This window comes from Alligator sinensis, unplaced genomic scaffold, assembly GCF_000455745.1.
Source record: "Alligator sinensis unplaced genomic scaffold, ASM45574v1 scaffold566_1, whole genome shotgun sequence".
Lineage (NCBI taxonomy): Eukaryota > Metazoa > Chordata > Crocodylia > Alligatoridae > Alligator > Alligator sinensis.
The window spans coordinates 1258911-1273269 of NW_005842017.1; the positions used below are offsets into that span (position 1 = coordinate 1258911).

Below are 14359 nucleotides of genomic sequence, written 5' to 3' on the forward strand. Positions count from 1 at the left end.
TTTTCACTTGTGCATCTCTGCTTAAGGATTTTGAATATCCAGGGTGTCCAGTAACTATTCTATGAGTTCAAGCTTTGCTGCTGATCTAATTGCCTCTTACAGATGCCAGGATTTGCTCAGTTACACCTGTATTATGAAATCTTTCACATATGGATCACAATTGGTCCTGGCTGAGTAAGTGGGTAAAAGGGAGGGAAAGTTTAAATTGCCACTTATCCACATTTTGATTACTACTCGTGGAACTCTACTTTGGTTAAGGGACCTGGTGTGATCCCAGCCAGCACATACTTCTGGTTCAAGGTACTATCTGATGTTTGGTGCTGTTGCTTTGTTTCTGGCCTTAGCGCTTCGTGAGTGCTGAGATTTCCTACACGGTAACCCATCTCAGTTGTAGCTTCACAGATGCATCTCAGTCACTAATGTTAGAAGCTTTCAGTTCTTTCAATCTTGGGACACCCTGATGGGCCCATGTATTCCCGTTTTTTTCATACAAAATTAAATACAAAACTTAGAACTGTGCATTGTCTTGAATTTTTAAGTTATTTTGTTTTTTCTGTTTAGTTTTGTTCTCTTGTTTGCTTGATTTATGAGTTATTTTTCTGTCTTGTATAAGATACCTTGAGCTTTTGTTGGGAAGGGTGGCATATTAACCAAGGAAATAAATAAATATCTCCTGCTGGACAAATCCAGATCTATCCTACCAGTTTGTAACTGATCTCTTCTTGTTTCAAAAAGCTCTGAGCATAATCCTACTTGAAGAATGGTGAACAAAAATGTTTGGTGTTTATACTTGTGATATTTTTATGATCTAACATGGTATAAGCTCCAGAGGTAAATGTTGAAGGTATTCTAACCATTAAAGTCATGTAGGCAGCTGAATAGCCCATGCACCCTTCTGAAAGACCCACCTGCTTTTAGACCCCATTGATTATTTGGGGAACAAATATCTCTTGTGCTTAACTGTAGTACAAGTATGTTTTCTCTTTAGTACTCACCCTTCTAGGCTCTCCACAAATTAGTCTGTATCCTGTAGAAATACAGATAAAAAATTAGTACTTGCTGCTATCCTTGCACCCTTCTTTGTGCCCTCTCTTACTTGTCCCTTTCTCTTCCTCTTTCAAGGAGTCTGCTGTTTTTGTGCCAGAATCCAGTGGTTTACTCTTCTCAGGCTGAATTTTGGGGGCTTTATTTTCTATAAAACTAGAGAATTTCTCTCTCAATCCTGTGTCCTGCTGTTCATCCAGGATGGATCTCTCAACTGATCTAATTGACTAAGGGGAAGGGACTTGACTACCAGTCAGAATTTCTTATGATCAATTGTCAGGTTGCAGTAGCTCGTACCTCTCCTGGAATGCTTGAATAACCCTGCATGGTCTGTTGCAACATTAGGGTTTTTTTGTTTGCTTCTGTTTCCCACTTTCCAGTTTCTTTTATGGTTACTGGTTGTTTTTTTGGGTTTTGTTTTTTTTTTTTGGGGGGGGGGGGGTTGTTTGTTTGTTGTTGTTTTTTGGAGGAAGAGTTTTCCAGGGAAAAAGCTAGAGCAAAATATGCATGCAGTGAAAGGCAACCTTGTATTTGCTAATGATTATGATGCCTAATGGACCTTCTGTCTGTTTCTTATATTCTCACAGATAACCACTCTGCACCTCCTGATGTTACCACAGGCCTTGTAGAACATTTGCATCATGAGCGACCACAAGTAGCATCTGTACGAGGAGTTCCCAGGGGCTACAACAGCAGCATCCTAGAAACTGCAGATGGTGAATATGTCCAAAAGATCCCACCCTTAAACATACAGTCATTTTTCTGCATCAGTGAATAGACAACAGAGCAATATAATGTTTGCTGTCATACTTAGTTTGCTCCCAAAAGCAACATAACAGGCTATTTTACTGTACTGTATACAGTGCCAGGAATAGCTGAATCTAATTGGATTCACACCAGTAATATTTTGTATAATAAGTTTTCTGGTAGCATGTTATCTTTCAGATGCAGATTTATACCGTTTGTTGTGCATGGGGTGGGGCATCAGGAACAATTTAATGTAAATCAGACAACTTGCAATCCTCTTTCTTGCCCCCTGCTGTGTTTTGGGAGATCAGGCATTCTCCCTTTGGAAGTTCAGTCTCCCTTTTCTCATTCATGAAATACAGAGAACTATGGAAGACAAAGCCAGCATGTGGTTTTTGGCCAGGAAATCTTTAGAAGATGCACACGAATTATATATATATTTTTAAGATGTCCAGTTCTTCGATATCTCAATATAATGTATGTCTAACATCAGGTTGGGTCGGCTACGTTTGCTTAATCTCAGGATTTTCAATACCCATTTAATTTTTTCAATACAGGCAGAGAGGAGCCTGATATAGTGTCTATGGAATCATTTAACTTATTCAATTAATGTTTTGTCTCACAGCCACTGTCCTTCAGGAAAGGACTGGATGGAACTGCATTTGAAGAAGTTAATATTATTACAGATCTGTCAGAGAGCTCCTGTTGAAGATGATTCGTATCATTCCCACTTCCCCCAGGGCCTAAGCATGTGATCTCTGAAGTGTTCAAAGTTCCTGTATACTGAGTGAACACTTGGACATCCTTCCCAGATTTCCCATCTTGTAGTGGAGAATGTTACCGTTGGAAATATAAAGGGTTTGCAATTACAGTAAATCCTAAATGCAATATAGGACTTACACTATTTTTAGTTTTGGAACATTAATTTTATATTGCTTCCAAGTGGAAATCACCCCCAGAGTGAAGCAAAAATGAAAAATAAATCAGTCGCATTCTATCCAATTGTATGTTTTAGCAATTTTTTTTGCCAGTGTTTAAAAGAGTAAAAGCCTCACTTAATTTTTAAAAGATTATCCTTTGCTGCCTTTCAAAACTGAGTAAATAACGTTTTTGGAAAACAAAAAAGAAGCTTGTTCTTCAAAAAAATAGACATTAGTCGTATGTATTTTCTAACCTTGTAAAGTCAGCATTTTCCAGAGCAAGATTAGACTCTCAGACAGTGCGCACACAGTGGACAGATAGCTAATAAATGGCATTGTTTTAAAGCAACTTTAGCATTTGTTTAATGATTGATGGATTGAAGTCCTTTTCCAAACAAATTACTGTATTCTTAAACCATCCTTTTCCTTACGCAGTGTAAATGTGCTGTGTATAGTCAGATGTTATTAGAAAAGTATCAGAATGTTTTCTGTTTTGTTTTCTTATCATGGAGGACTGGGAAAATGTGTATTTGTTTTAAGTGTTCTTTGTGTGGATTTGACAGGTGTTCCAGTGAATAGTAGAGTTTCCTCAAAAATCCAACAGCTTCTAAACACTTTAAAAAGACCAAAGCGTCCACCGTTGAAAGAGTTCTTTGTAGATGATTTTGAAGAACTACTTGAAGGTAACACCAGGGTAAAATATTTTACTAAATTGTAGTATCTCCACAGTTTTCTAATTTTTCGCATTAACTATCTCAGAGGGAGGCATGTTTGCTTCTTCAGATGGTATTGATATATACAATATATATATTAGAAGCTGCCATTTGATTGTAATGTTGGTATTTCTTAGCAATTTACTCATTACTTTTCTTGTTTTTTGCAATTAGATAACACATTGTGCTTGGCTCAATATGAGGTCTACTAATTTTTTTAGCTCTTGGTGTTGGTACTGTAACATACCACAATATAAACATTTTTTTTAATTTTTACTGACATTGTTTAATAACACGATTAACAAAATAATGTTAATTTTAATAATTTAATAACACTTTTAATAAAATAATCACACCATTTAAGCTTGGAAAAAAAGTTTCTTATCCTCTGTTTTCCTCATGTTGAGAAATTAATGAAACATTTGCACTTGGGCTAAATTTTTCAGTAAGAATTTTATTACAAATTATCAACAGGAGCAGTCATACTGTAATTAACTTCTAAATATTACAACATCAAACAACAATAAAATAGTACAGACTATCTGGTAAAGAGTTAAAAATGTTGTTACAATTTTTGCTCCTTTGTGGTGATATATAGGTTTTCTATCTTTTAAACGATTAGGAATGTTAAGTGTTTGCTCATCTCTGTGACCTCTTTTCTGTAATACTCCCTTTCAAATAGAAGCATTCCAAATAGCTTGTGTTTTATACACTTATTCATGTCTAAACATCTTTCTTTATCAGCAGCAACCAATTGACTAATTTTTGCCCCAAAAAGGAGTGTATCAGTGATCACTGGGACTGCTATTTAATGCTTCTCCAATTGTTTACCTTGATGCAAGATGGGTAGCAAACAGATAAGCAAAATATCTTTTTTCCATAGCAGAGTAAGAGGGAGAATTTGGGGTTCAAATTCACTAATCACCTGGCAAAGTCTCTGACTAATAGAGGACTTGGCTTTTCAAACATTTCGTAGAAACTTTCGTCTGATGGTGAAGAAGCTAGCAAATCCTTAGAACAGCATCATTCTAAACGTTAAGATAAATCTGATATAGCTGTCAAGAGTGAGGAGATGGGAGTAGTTAATGGAATAAAGAAAAGCTAGTGAAAAGAGCAGGCATTTCAAGAATTAACTTTTCATAACTAATCATCTTGGTGGGGTTTTGTGTTTTTTGTTGTTTGTTTGTTTGTTTGTTTGTTTTTAGTACAACAGCCTGATCCCAATCAGCCAAAGCCTGAAGGAACTCCGATGGCTGTCCTTAAAGGTGAACCTTTAGGTGTGGTAACCAATTGGCCTCCATCTCTGTTGTCAGCTTTGCAGCGCTGGGGTACCACTCAGCCAAAAGCCCCTTGTCTAACAGCATTGGATACTACTGGAAAACCCATCTATACGCTTACATATGGCAAGTATTGACTTTTTTTTTTTCTCCTTAAACATAAGAAGGTACTTGGGGAATGAGCTGTTTACTTCACTTTAGAGGGAACTGTAATCAGAATGGTCAGTCATTCCTGAGAACCTTGTTAGGTTCAGAATATAGCTTGCTAGACCACTAACTGTTGTATATATCGCAGAGCAAATGAAAGCAATATCCTAGGAGAATTTATTAAGGAATCAGCCGTTCTTCATCAAATGGCTTTTTCATTAACAATAGCTACAGTAATTGGACTTCCTCACTGAAGAGCAGATGAAAGATAACTATCGTTCTGTTATGTCTAAGTGTGAAGGAAGGAGCAGATGACTAAAAAGTGCGCTCTTCATATTTTCAAGGTAGATAGTTGAACAGAAGATCTATATCTAGATATGTTAAGGAAGCTTAGTAGGATGGAAATCTGTTGCATTGATAAACTGGAGGTATTCATTAGTTGGATGTTTTTAGGAGATAATTTTTTGTTTCTCCTTGCGTATGTTGATCTCTCCCTTTATAAAAAATCCATTATTATATTAAAGTATCCGAGAAATCTGAATAGGCAATTATGCAACATTACTTAAGTTGTCATTGAATAAATTAATGGAGTTAAATATAGTTGTTTAGCTTTGAAAAGCTGTTCAGTTGTTCTGAACTTTAGGTATTCTCATTGGTTTGAGGAGCTATGTATTTAAATAATCAAAGACCTCTAAGTGGAGATATGCTCTAAAACCTAACACTGTCTGCTGCTGGAAGACAATATATTCTTTCATTAACGTCGGTTCTTGTTACTATTTGATAGTCATGACTGAAAATTCAGACTTTGTTTATATAGCGAGTGGTAACTAGCTATATTTTAGAGTAATTATAGTCTGAAGAGTAGTTGATATTGCTGTTTCATAGCTGATTAGAATTGTTCTTTAAAATAGGCAATCCAAAGAACATAGCCAGGTGCATTATGAAGCATAATCTAACAGATTGTTTTTCAGTTTCTGTCCTTAAAGCTTCTATTACTTACTGGTTACGTCTACACATGCATCAATGTGTTTTTCCTAATGTGCATTAAATTTTGTACCTCTAGTGTGAGGTACTAAATGAATGCGTATTAAGCTGCACTAATGCTCAATAGCGCAATCTCACGCCTTTTAGATTATACTTAATGTACAATAGCCTATTTTACTGCGCGTTAGCATAATAGCACTTTGTTGCACAGTAAAATAGGCTAGTGTGCATTAAAGCACATGTGTAGACACACCCACTGAGTATGAGGTACTATGCCATGGTGCCCTAGACAACTGTAACCTATTTGTAGGTTACTAGAGCAAAGATCTAGTACCATGCTTAATTGGAAGTCAAATTCAATTAAGATATTTGCTCTAATTGAATTTGGTTTTTGTTCTGTAGTAGTAATTGTTTAAGGATACAAACCTGGATGTCTGAAAATACTCAATAAAATGTCATTTGAAAAAAATGCGAGTTCTTCACTCTTGGCACTGAATTCAAACATTAACATGCTGATTACTTTAAAAGTAATCAACAGTATTCACAGGTTGCTTTTTAGATCATTAATTCACATGGTAAACTTTCTAAGGGTTACTTCTACACACAAGCATTTGCCCCCAGGAATTTGTGTTACCAAATGGGAGAGGAAGTGAACAGGAAGATCTCCTGCATTCATAATGCATTGTAAAACCAAAGTTAGATGTTCTTATAAAAATGTGATTTTTTTTTTTTAATTGCACTTTGTTCCAAAACAAGGTTTAAAGGCTGTAGGAAAAGCCACAGTCTTCATCTTTCCCTCATGGCTGCAATGAATTAATTGCTCCAAAAGTAATGCATGTATCATATGATTATGATATGCAGTGTTGAACTAATTCTATGGTGAATAATTTTAAGAACTTTGAAACACATTAATGGGGCCGGATTTTAAGAAGAAAGCCTAGTTAGGCTCTAAAAATCTGGCGTTGTATGATGTCCCAAGCTGGCCATTCACTTCAGGTTTTTAAAATAAGTCTTGCTTTTCAATTTTAAAATGTTATGCCTGTTCTTAGGTTTTTGTTCTAATTGCAGGTAAACTGTGGAGTCGGAGCTTGAAGTTAGCGTATACTTTGCTTAACAGGCTAACCAGTAAGAATGAACCACTACTCAAACCTGGAGACAGGGTAAGTGACTACTGGAGTAGCTCTTGAATAAGCAAGGACTAATGCTTAAATCTAGGGGAAAAAAGAAGCTATGCATCTGGGGGTTATGATTCCATCATGATTTTCCTTAATTGTGTTTATGTACTATATTTACCAGAGTCCAAGATGACACCGCAATAGTTGGATTTTTTTTACATGGAAAATTATTTAATCTAATTATTGGAGGGTTGTCTTAAATTCACACCCCCCTTCTATGGCAGGGAAAGCTGAAGTGGAGGGAGTGGGGAGGCAGGCACCTTCACCGCCTCCCTCCCTGGTGCCTCCACCCCCTGGCGCCTGTCTCCCAGCCACTTGCCCTGCCCCCTGTATTCCTCCCCTTCTCCCACCTCTTGCCCTGGCTCTGGCCAGGCAGCAGTGCCTCCAGCAGCTGTAACCCTGGCCCACCTGATCCTGGACTTTTGCCACTGGCCACAGATCTGGACCCACCACATCGGCCACTGACTCCACATCTACTGATGGTGCTGCCTCCAGGCCCGGGTCAAGGCCAGAGCCTCAGCCGCAGCCCCCTCCTGCCACTGGGCTAGTATTCAAATCCAAAATAAGGCTTTTTTCCCCACGTTGAATGAATTAATCTGGTATTTATGCAGGGCCTATCCAGACTGATCTGCCCCATACCCCTCTTCCTTTATAGCCTTCAGTATCTTTTCAGACATGTTTTGTATACAAAGAGCTGCAGTATAGATAAGAAAGTATATAGCTTGTTCACAAGAATGTGGGTGAGTCAAGAAAATGCTTTAACTGAAGAAAGCCTCATAATGTTTGTGTGTATCATGGACATGCAACCTTTAGCACTTCCGGAAAAGTCTAAGCAGAGTCAACTATCTTCATCAACTTTTTCATTCCCCATGTAGACTTGCATCAGTTTAAAATAGTGTTAAAAGACTACATTGAATGTATAATAAACTCGGAAGCACGTGCATGTGCATTTCTTTAACACTGTTAAGACTCATAAGTCTTCTGCAGCAATATCTCCAACTATGAACCTGAACAATATATGGGGAACATAGTTATCCAAAAGAATACATCAAAGACTTACCAGTTTACTTGTTGTAGGTGGCTCTCGTATTTCCTAACAGTGATCCTGTGATGTTTATGGTGGCATTTTATGGGTGCCTCCTGGCAGAGCTTATTCCTGTGCCAATAGAAGTGCCACTGACAAGAAAGGTAAGTTAGTATATTGTCACTCAATAGCAAAAATGAAATACTTAAGTAACGTGCTGGGTTTTTTTAAAGGAAGTTGTTAGGCTTTCATTAACATCTTACTGATGTGTGAAGAAAAACCCCAAAAAACAACAAAACAAACCCCAGCTAATCATTTACAGCACATAACAAGTCAATATATTTACCATTGTTATTTTTCCTAAAAATGGGCAGAATGGTAAAAATAGGTTGACGCTATATCTGAAAAAACACTTCAAAAGTATCGTGAATTGATAAATGATGTAGTTGAAATTAATTAAAATCTTTGACCTAAAAAGCTTAATTGCTAAACCATTTTAAAATTTATTCCGACCCATTGTCTTATAACAGAGACTTAACATAATCCAGTGTGATTTTAGTTTGTATCATGTGTATTCCTTGCTCTACTGGATGTTGCAAATCAAGAAACAATGAAAAGTATATCCTTCCATATTAATATTTCAAGGTTATACATGGACACTTTGCTTTGTTGTAATATTTTAGTGTAGGATTGACCTGGCTGTCTAAGCAGCAGTTCCCAAACTCTTGACAGATTGTGCACCACCAATTTAAAATAATACAGCCTTAAGTACCACCAGCAAATTTTTGTCATATAAAGTAATTATAATAAATCTGTTAACGCATGCCACTGGCAGGTTGTCTGCGTACCACTACTCGTACTACAGATTGGGAACTGGTAGTCTAATGCATTTAGCCTTATCTATTGCATCAGGATACTTCCAATATATTATTTCCCTAACTTAATTTAATTGTTTTTCTACCATCCACACATGGCTGTTCCTTTGTGACTAGAGGTTTTTAATTTTATCTTTCCCATGAAAAGTTGTTAGAGATAACCACTGCTATGCAAAAACCTATGTACTTTGTAAAGAGTATGTTAAACATCATTTTTCATAACTAAGATCCATGGATGAAAACAGGGTATTTGTATATGAAGGTTCTGGTCCCTATAGAGCAAAGGTGTCAAACTCATCTGGTCTGGGTCCAGCCTGCTGACAGTGTAACTAAATGAATTTGGGTCAAAAGATTCAGATACGCAGCAGTCAGGTGCTAATAGGCACCACACTAAGTACTTGCGTAGATTTCTTATTGAAAAGTCTCTACCTATGTGAGTGCAAAGACATATGTGGTGTTGAGGAAAATGTATATTAACAGCTAACTTTGTGTATGTTCTAAACATGGCAGAATTTAATAAAGCTTTACTATGGCATGTTTATTCTGATATTGTGGCTTTTCTGTAGGATGCTGGCAGCCAGCAGATTGGATTTCTCTTGGGCAGTTGTGGAGTAACACTGGCTCTGACAACAGATGCTTGTCAGAAAGGCCTCCCTAAAGCTCAAACTGGAGAAGTGGTTACGTTCAAAGGTACACTTTTTTATTATCCATCATTTTTCTGTAGAACAAAGAATATTGAGCTGGGACGATGTTTGTACATTTACAGCTTTGATTTTGATTACGCATTTTTAGCTGTGCTTATTAATAAAAACTGCAGTGCAGAGAAATCTGAAAATGACCCACCTCTGCCAAAGCAAATATTTTAATCAAGTAGTTAATCACTTTCATTCCACTTTTTTCTGTCAGCAGCATGTGCTGGCATTTCTTCCTAACTAAGCTGTTGGTGTCCCAAAATATTGAAAAACAAAATGTTTATTTTGGGTTGTTTTAATAATCATTTCTTTGTTTTTATTTTAAGGTTGGCCTCGTCTAATTTGGTTTGTAATTGATGGAAAACATCTGGCCAAGCCGGCAAAGGACTGGCATCCACAAGTACGGGATGCCAGTGCTGATATTGCCTATATTGAGGTGAATAAATATAATGTGTTTAACATGCAAACTTACACTGCTGGCGCCTAGTCCACACAGCATTTCTTTCTAATATTGCTTTGTGTAGTGTTGAGAAATGCTGTTCTTTAGCATAGTAGATTACCTCTTTTCTATTGTAGAGCAAGAACGTATCTCTTAATCTTTAGTTTGCTAGTCATGGTCACGTTGTCATACAGGCAGAAGGTAGGGTAGAGACTAGTTGCTTACATTGTACTATCAGAGTCCTACTATCAGAGTCCTTTGCCATTCCTGCCCTGTACATCTGATTTTAAGTGATGTTGAAAGGCATTATCCTCTGCTGATACTTGACCTTGATTTTTTTACCATTTTTTCCAGTCCTGCACTATCTTCATCTTCTTGTTTTACTTCTATTCTAATTGAAAAAGGAAAACAAAATGTATACATTTTTTTCCTTATATGGTCCAATATTATTTTAATTGTGGTCCCATGCAATTTTCCTTAGGTTAAATATTCATAGTTCTTAAGTGACTATCATTGTTTTTCAATGAGACTTGCATTCTGAAGTTGCTGGGCGCTCTACAAACATGAAGGCAGGCACAGAGTTTTCTGACCTGAGGATTACACTGGCTAAAATGAGAAAGGGGCAAAGAGAACAGGTGGCTGCACCTCAGCAAAATGGTCAGGATAGTGATAAGATGTATCATGTTCCATCTTGTAATTCCAAAATAAGTAATTTACAAATGGCAGGGTCAAGAAAACTATCAAAATAATGTACCATTTTATATTTAGTATAAATGCATGTAATATTAAGGTTTTCATTCTTTTAATATAATTCTGTATCCTGTATATTATAAAACAAAACAACTAGTCCTAGAGATTAAGCACTGAAAGTTGGCCAGCCTTTGTTATTAAACTTGTACATATGTCAATTTACAATTCCCATAAATTTTCTCATTTCAGTATAAGACAAGTAAAGAGGGCAGCACAGTGGGCATTACTGTATCTCATGCTTCCATGTTGGCACATTGTCATGCATTGACTCAGGCATGTAGTTATTCTGAAGGTAAGTTGCAGAAGTGGACTTTAAACATTGCAATGTTTATGCTTGGTAAAACAAAGTCTCTTTATGTTGGGGGGAGCATTTTTAGTTTCCTGTAAATATCAGCAATACATTTATTATAGTAGGAGGTGAAGTAAAGAGAGTTACCATTTGATTTCTTGGGCAGTTGAAATGCATTCTGCAGCTCTCCGTGGGTTAGCCAAGGTAAATTATTGCTCATCAGACTGTGTGAGTCACAAGCATGGAGAGTTAACTTGTTGATGTTTAGTATGAATCTATTGCCTTTTTCCCCTCTTGTATGGCTCACTATTGTATTCTTCTAATTTGCACGTGCTATTGGACTGCTTGAACATGCAGAAAATTTGACCCTAAAAATTTAACGTGAAAATGATTGTGAAGAAGCTGCATTTTCTTATCAATAGAACTTGCTGTATGCTGTCATATTTGCTCACAGTGACAAATACACATTTCTTATAAAATTTAGCTTGTTTTAACACTGCAGGATAAATGTGGTTATTGCGAAGTGTACCATGGGTTCTTTTCCATTTTGTGTATCGATAGAATTGCTTCCCAAGTCCCAGTCAATTATCTTCTATCACTGAGATCTCAGTTTGGCCACAGAACTTCTATTACCTGGTGGTGATGCATAGGGAAGAAAAATCCAATCTGACACATGCCCCAATCAAATTTGCAAAGATAGCAGTTAACTATGTTTTTTTCTCTAACCTTATTGTCTGAAACTATGTATTATACGTAACAGGGAAGTTTGTACAATTTTTGTTAATTTCCTGGAAGCCTGGCAAATCTTGTAGCATTTTTGGCAGGATATACTGTTTCTCAAATGTCCTGTAGGTTTGATGGGTGTGGTATTCAGCAGTGTAACCAAAAGCTTTATGTGCTTTCAGCTGAAACATTAACAAATGTACTAGATTTCAAAAGGGATGCTGGATTGTGGCATGGAGTATTAACGGTGAGTGTTTAAGTGAATTAAATAATAAAGGACTGTATACTGTAGACTAATGCATCTTTGGCATTTTGGTATCTCAATGAATACATAAACTGTAGCAATATCTCAGAATGTATTTCTCTGAGGGTGTAAATACTTTCTAATCTGTAGCAATAGACTGGATAGGCATACCTGAAGTTTTATTAGTTAGGCGTGCTTTTAACTGTCAGTGCTGTTACTGCCACTAAACTACTTATGCTACAACTGTAATATTGCAAGTTTACCAATGTGTTACTGTTTGAAAACATCTCAAAGAATAAATGAATTTGAAAATTTGCCTTGCAGAGTGTTATGAACAGAATGCATGTTATCAGTATTCCCTATGCATTAATGAAGGTTAATCCGCTTTCCTGGATACAGAAAGTCTGCTCGTACAAAGGTAATTTAAAGTGCTTTTACTTGACCATCCATCCTACATTGAGACAAAAAGCAGGATACAGTGGGATGCTCTGGAAGTAGGTCAGATGAAATCTAGGGTGAGGACAGGATGCACATGTGTGTGCACACACATGCATGCGTACACGCTCCTGCAATGGGACATGTTTGAGAGAAACACCTGTGAATGTGCAAACATGTGCCATTGCTGTTTTATCACCTCTGATTTCCTTTAATCTTTGCTCAAGTTGAGGCCTGAGCCTTCTGAATTAGGGACTTCATTGTTACATTTTTCTTTGATGCATTAAAGAATGAAGAAGCATGCCACCATTTTGTGTCCCTGGGCATTCAGAGAATGAGGGTGAGCATATTTCCTCAGCTCAGTACCATTCAGAATGATGAGAAGCTTTCAGTTTCTAAAATTAAGTTCGCTTGGAGGTGCTGAATATGTTTTTGCAGTGGGAAGGATTCTTGGAGTAAGAAAGAATTTACTATTTCTTGTACAGTTTGAAGTAGTAATCTGCAAATTATGCATGTGAAAATTTAGTAACAACTTTCAGAGAACTGCCACCAATATTTAAGTTCTGGTTTTACAGCTTGACTCAACAATTTTTCATACTTGATGATACTACTTAATGGTAGCTACTGAAGTATCTATTATTTTCAATGTATTCCCTGCACATGCTGCCTATTTTAAATTATTACTTAGATTTGCTATATTTTCCCATTCAGCTCGTGTAGCAGTAGTAAAATCACGTGATATGCACTGGTCACTTTTGGCTCAGCGAGATCAAAGGGATGTCAGCCTCAGTTCTTTACGAATGTTAATAGTAGCAGACGGAGCTAATCCATGTGAGTATAAGGATAATATTTCATGTTTCCACAGTACTACTTAGCCCAAAGTGAGAGAAGCATATTACAACCTTCTTAAATATCAGGTCATTTAAATTCTGCCATCCATAGTCTGGAAGTTCTTCAGCCAGGAGAACAGCTGATCCACACCAAAACACAGAAAGAAATGTCATTTTTAGATGGAGACACTACAGTAAAGCCCTTCTCTTCTTAAAAAAAAAATGAGAGAGAGAGGGAAGGAGGAGGGAGGTAAGGAGTAACATATCTTTGATGTCTATAAAAAAACAGCCAGGAATGATGCATGTGAAAAACACAATAAAAAGGATATCAAATGGAAGTCAGGATGTGAATAAGTGTACAAAGTGAAGCGAATTAAAAGGAAGAGAAGCATTTACCATCTTCCAACTTCTCTACGATTATTGTCCATGCCACCCCCAGCCCTGCTGAAGGGGGCCCCCAACTGCCAGGGCTATGGGGCCAGGGGCCCAGGTCCACAGCCCCCTGCCCCCCGCAGGAGGTGGCGGCTGCTGCAGTGGAGCAGAGCCTGCCTGCCTACAGCAGGCCGGGGGCGGGGGTAGGGGGGGGCAACTCCCCCCTGCCGTGCACACTCCTGGGGAGACGAGGGGGACCAGTGCCCCCCAGATATGGTGCAAGGCAGGCGGGCACAGGCTGCCTGCTGCAGTCTTGGGCTTCCACCCTGCTGCCCTCTCCCAGGGCCCCTGCAGCCTGGCGGGTGCAACCTGGCACTGAAGGGAACAGTGCAGCTGCACAGGGATCTCCTTGCCACTTCAAGCTCCACACTGCCCTGGCAACATGTCCTGTGCATGTGCGGCAGCAGCAGGGCAGCGGCGCAAGGTTGTGCCCCTCACTGCTGTTGCATGCACAGGGGATGCGTTGCCAGGGCAGCACGGAGCTCACAGCGGCAAGGAGATCCCCATGTGCCCCGCTGTTCCCTGCCACGCCAAGTCGTACTTACCGGGCTGCGGAGGCCCCAGGGGAGGGCAGCAGGGCAGGAGCCCACAACAGGCAGCCTGTGCCTTTCCCTACCCC

The 14359-nt window shown here is 38.2% G+C and overlaps 1 protein-coding gene across 4 annotated transcripts in view; it reads left to right on the top strand.

The window, feature by feature from the left end:
* Positions 1–14359, top strand: part of DIP2A (disco interacting protein 2 homolog A) — a 129764-nt gene that overhangs the window by 74973 nt on the left and 40432 nt on the right. For all 4 annotated transcript variants that reach the window (XM_025202229.1, XM_025202226.1, XM_025202225.1 and 1 more), the window contains 11 exons: positions 1632–1760; positions 3275–3394; positions 4630–4827; positions 6901–6992; positions 8085–8195; positions 9473–9596; positions 9925–10034; positions 10977–11079; positions 11982–12046; positions 12368–12461; positions 13190–13309. In XM_025202229.1, coding sequence (XP_025058014.1) covers positions 1632–1760; positions 3275–3394; positions 4630–4827; positions 6901–6992; positions 8085–8195; positions 9473–9596; positions 9925–10034; positions 10977–11079; positions 11982–12046; positions 12368–12461; positions 13190–13309 — 1266 coding nt within the window. The remainder of the gene's footprint in view (positions 1–1631; positions 1761–3274; positions 3395–4629; positions 4828–6900; positions 6993–8084; positions 8196–9472; positions 9597–9924; positions 10035–10976; positions 11080–11981; positions 12047–12367; positions 12462–13189; positions 13310–14359) is intronic.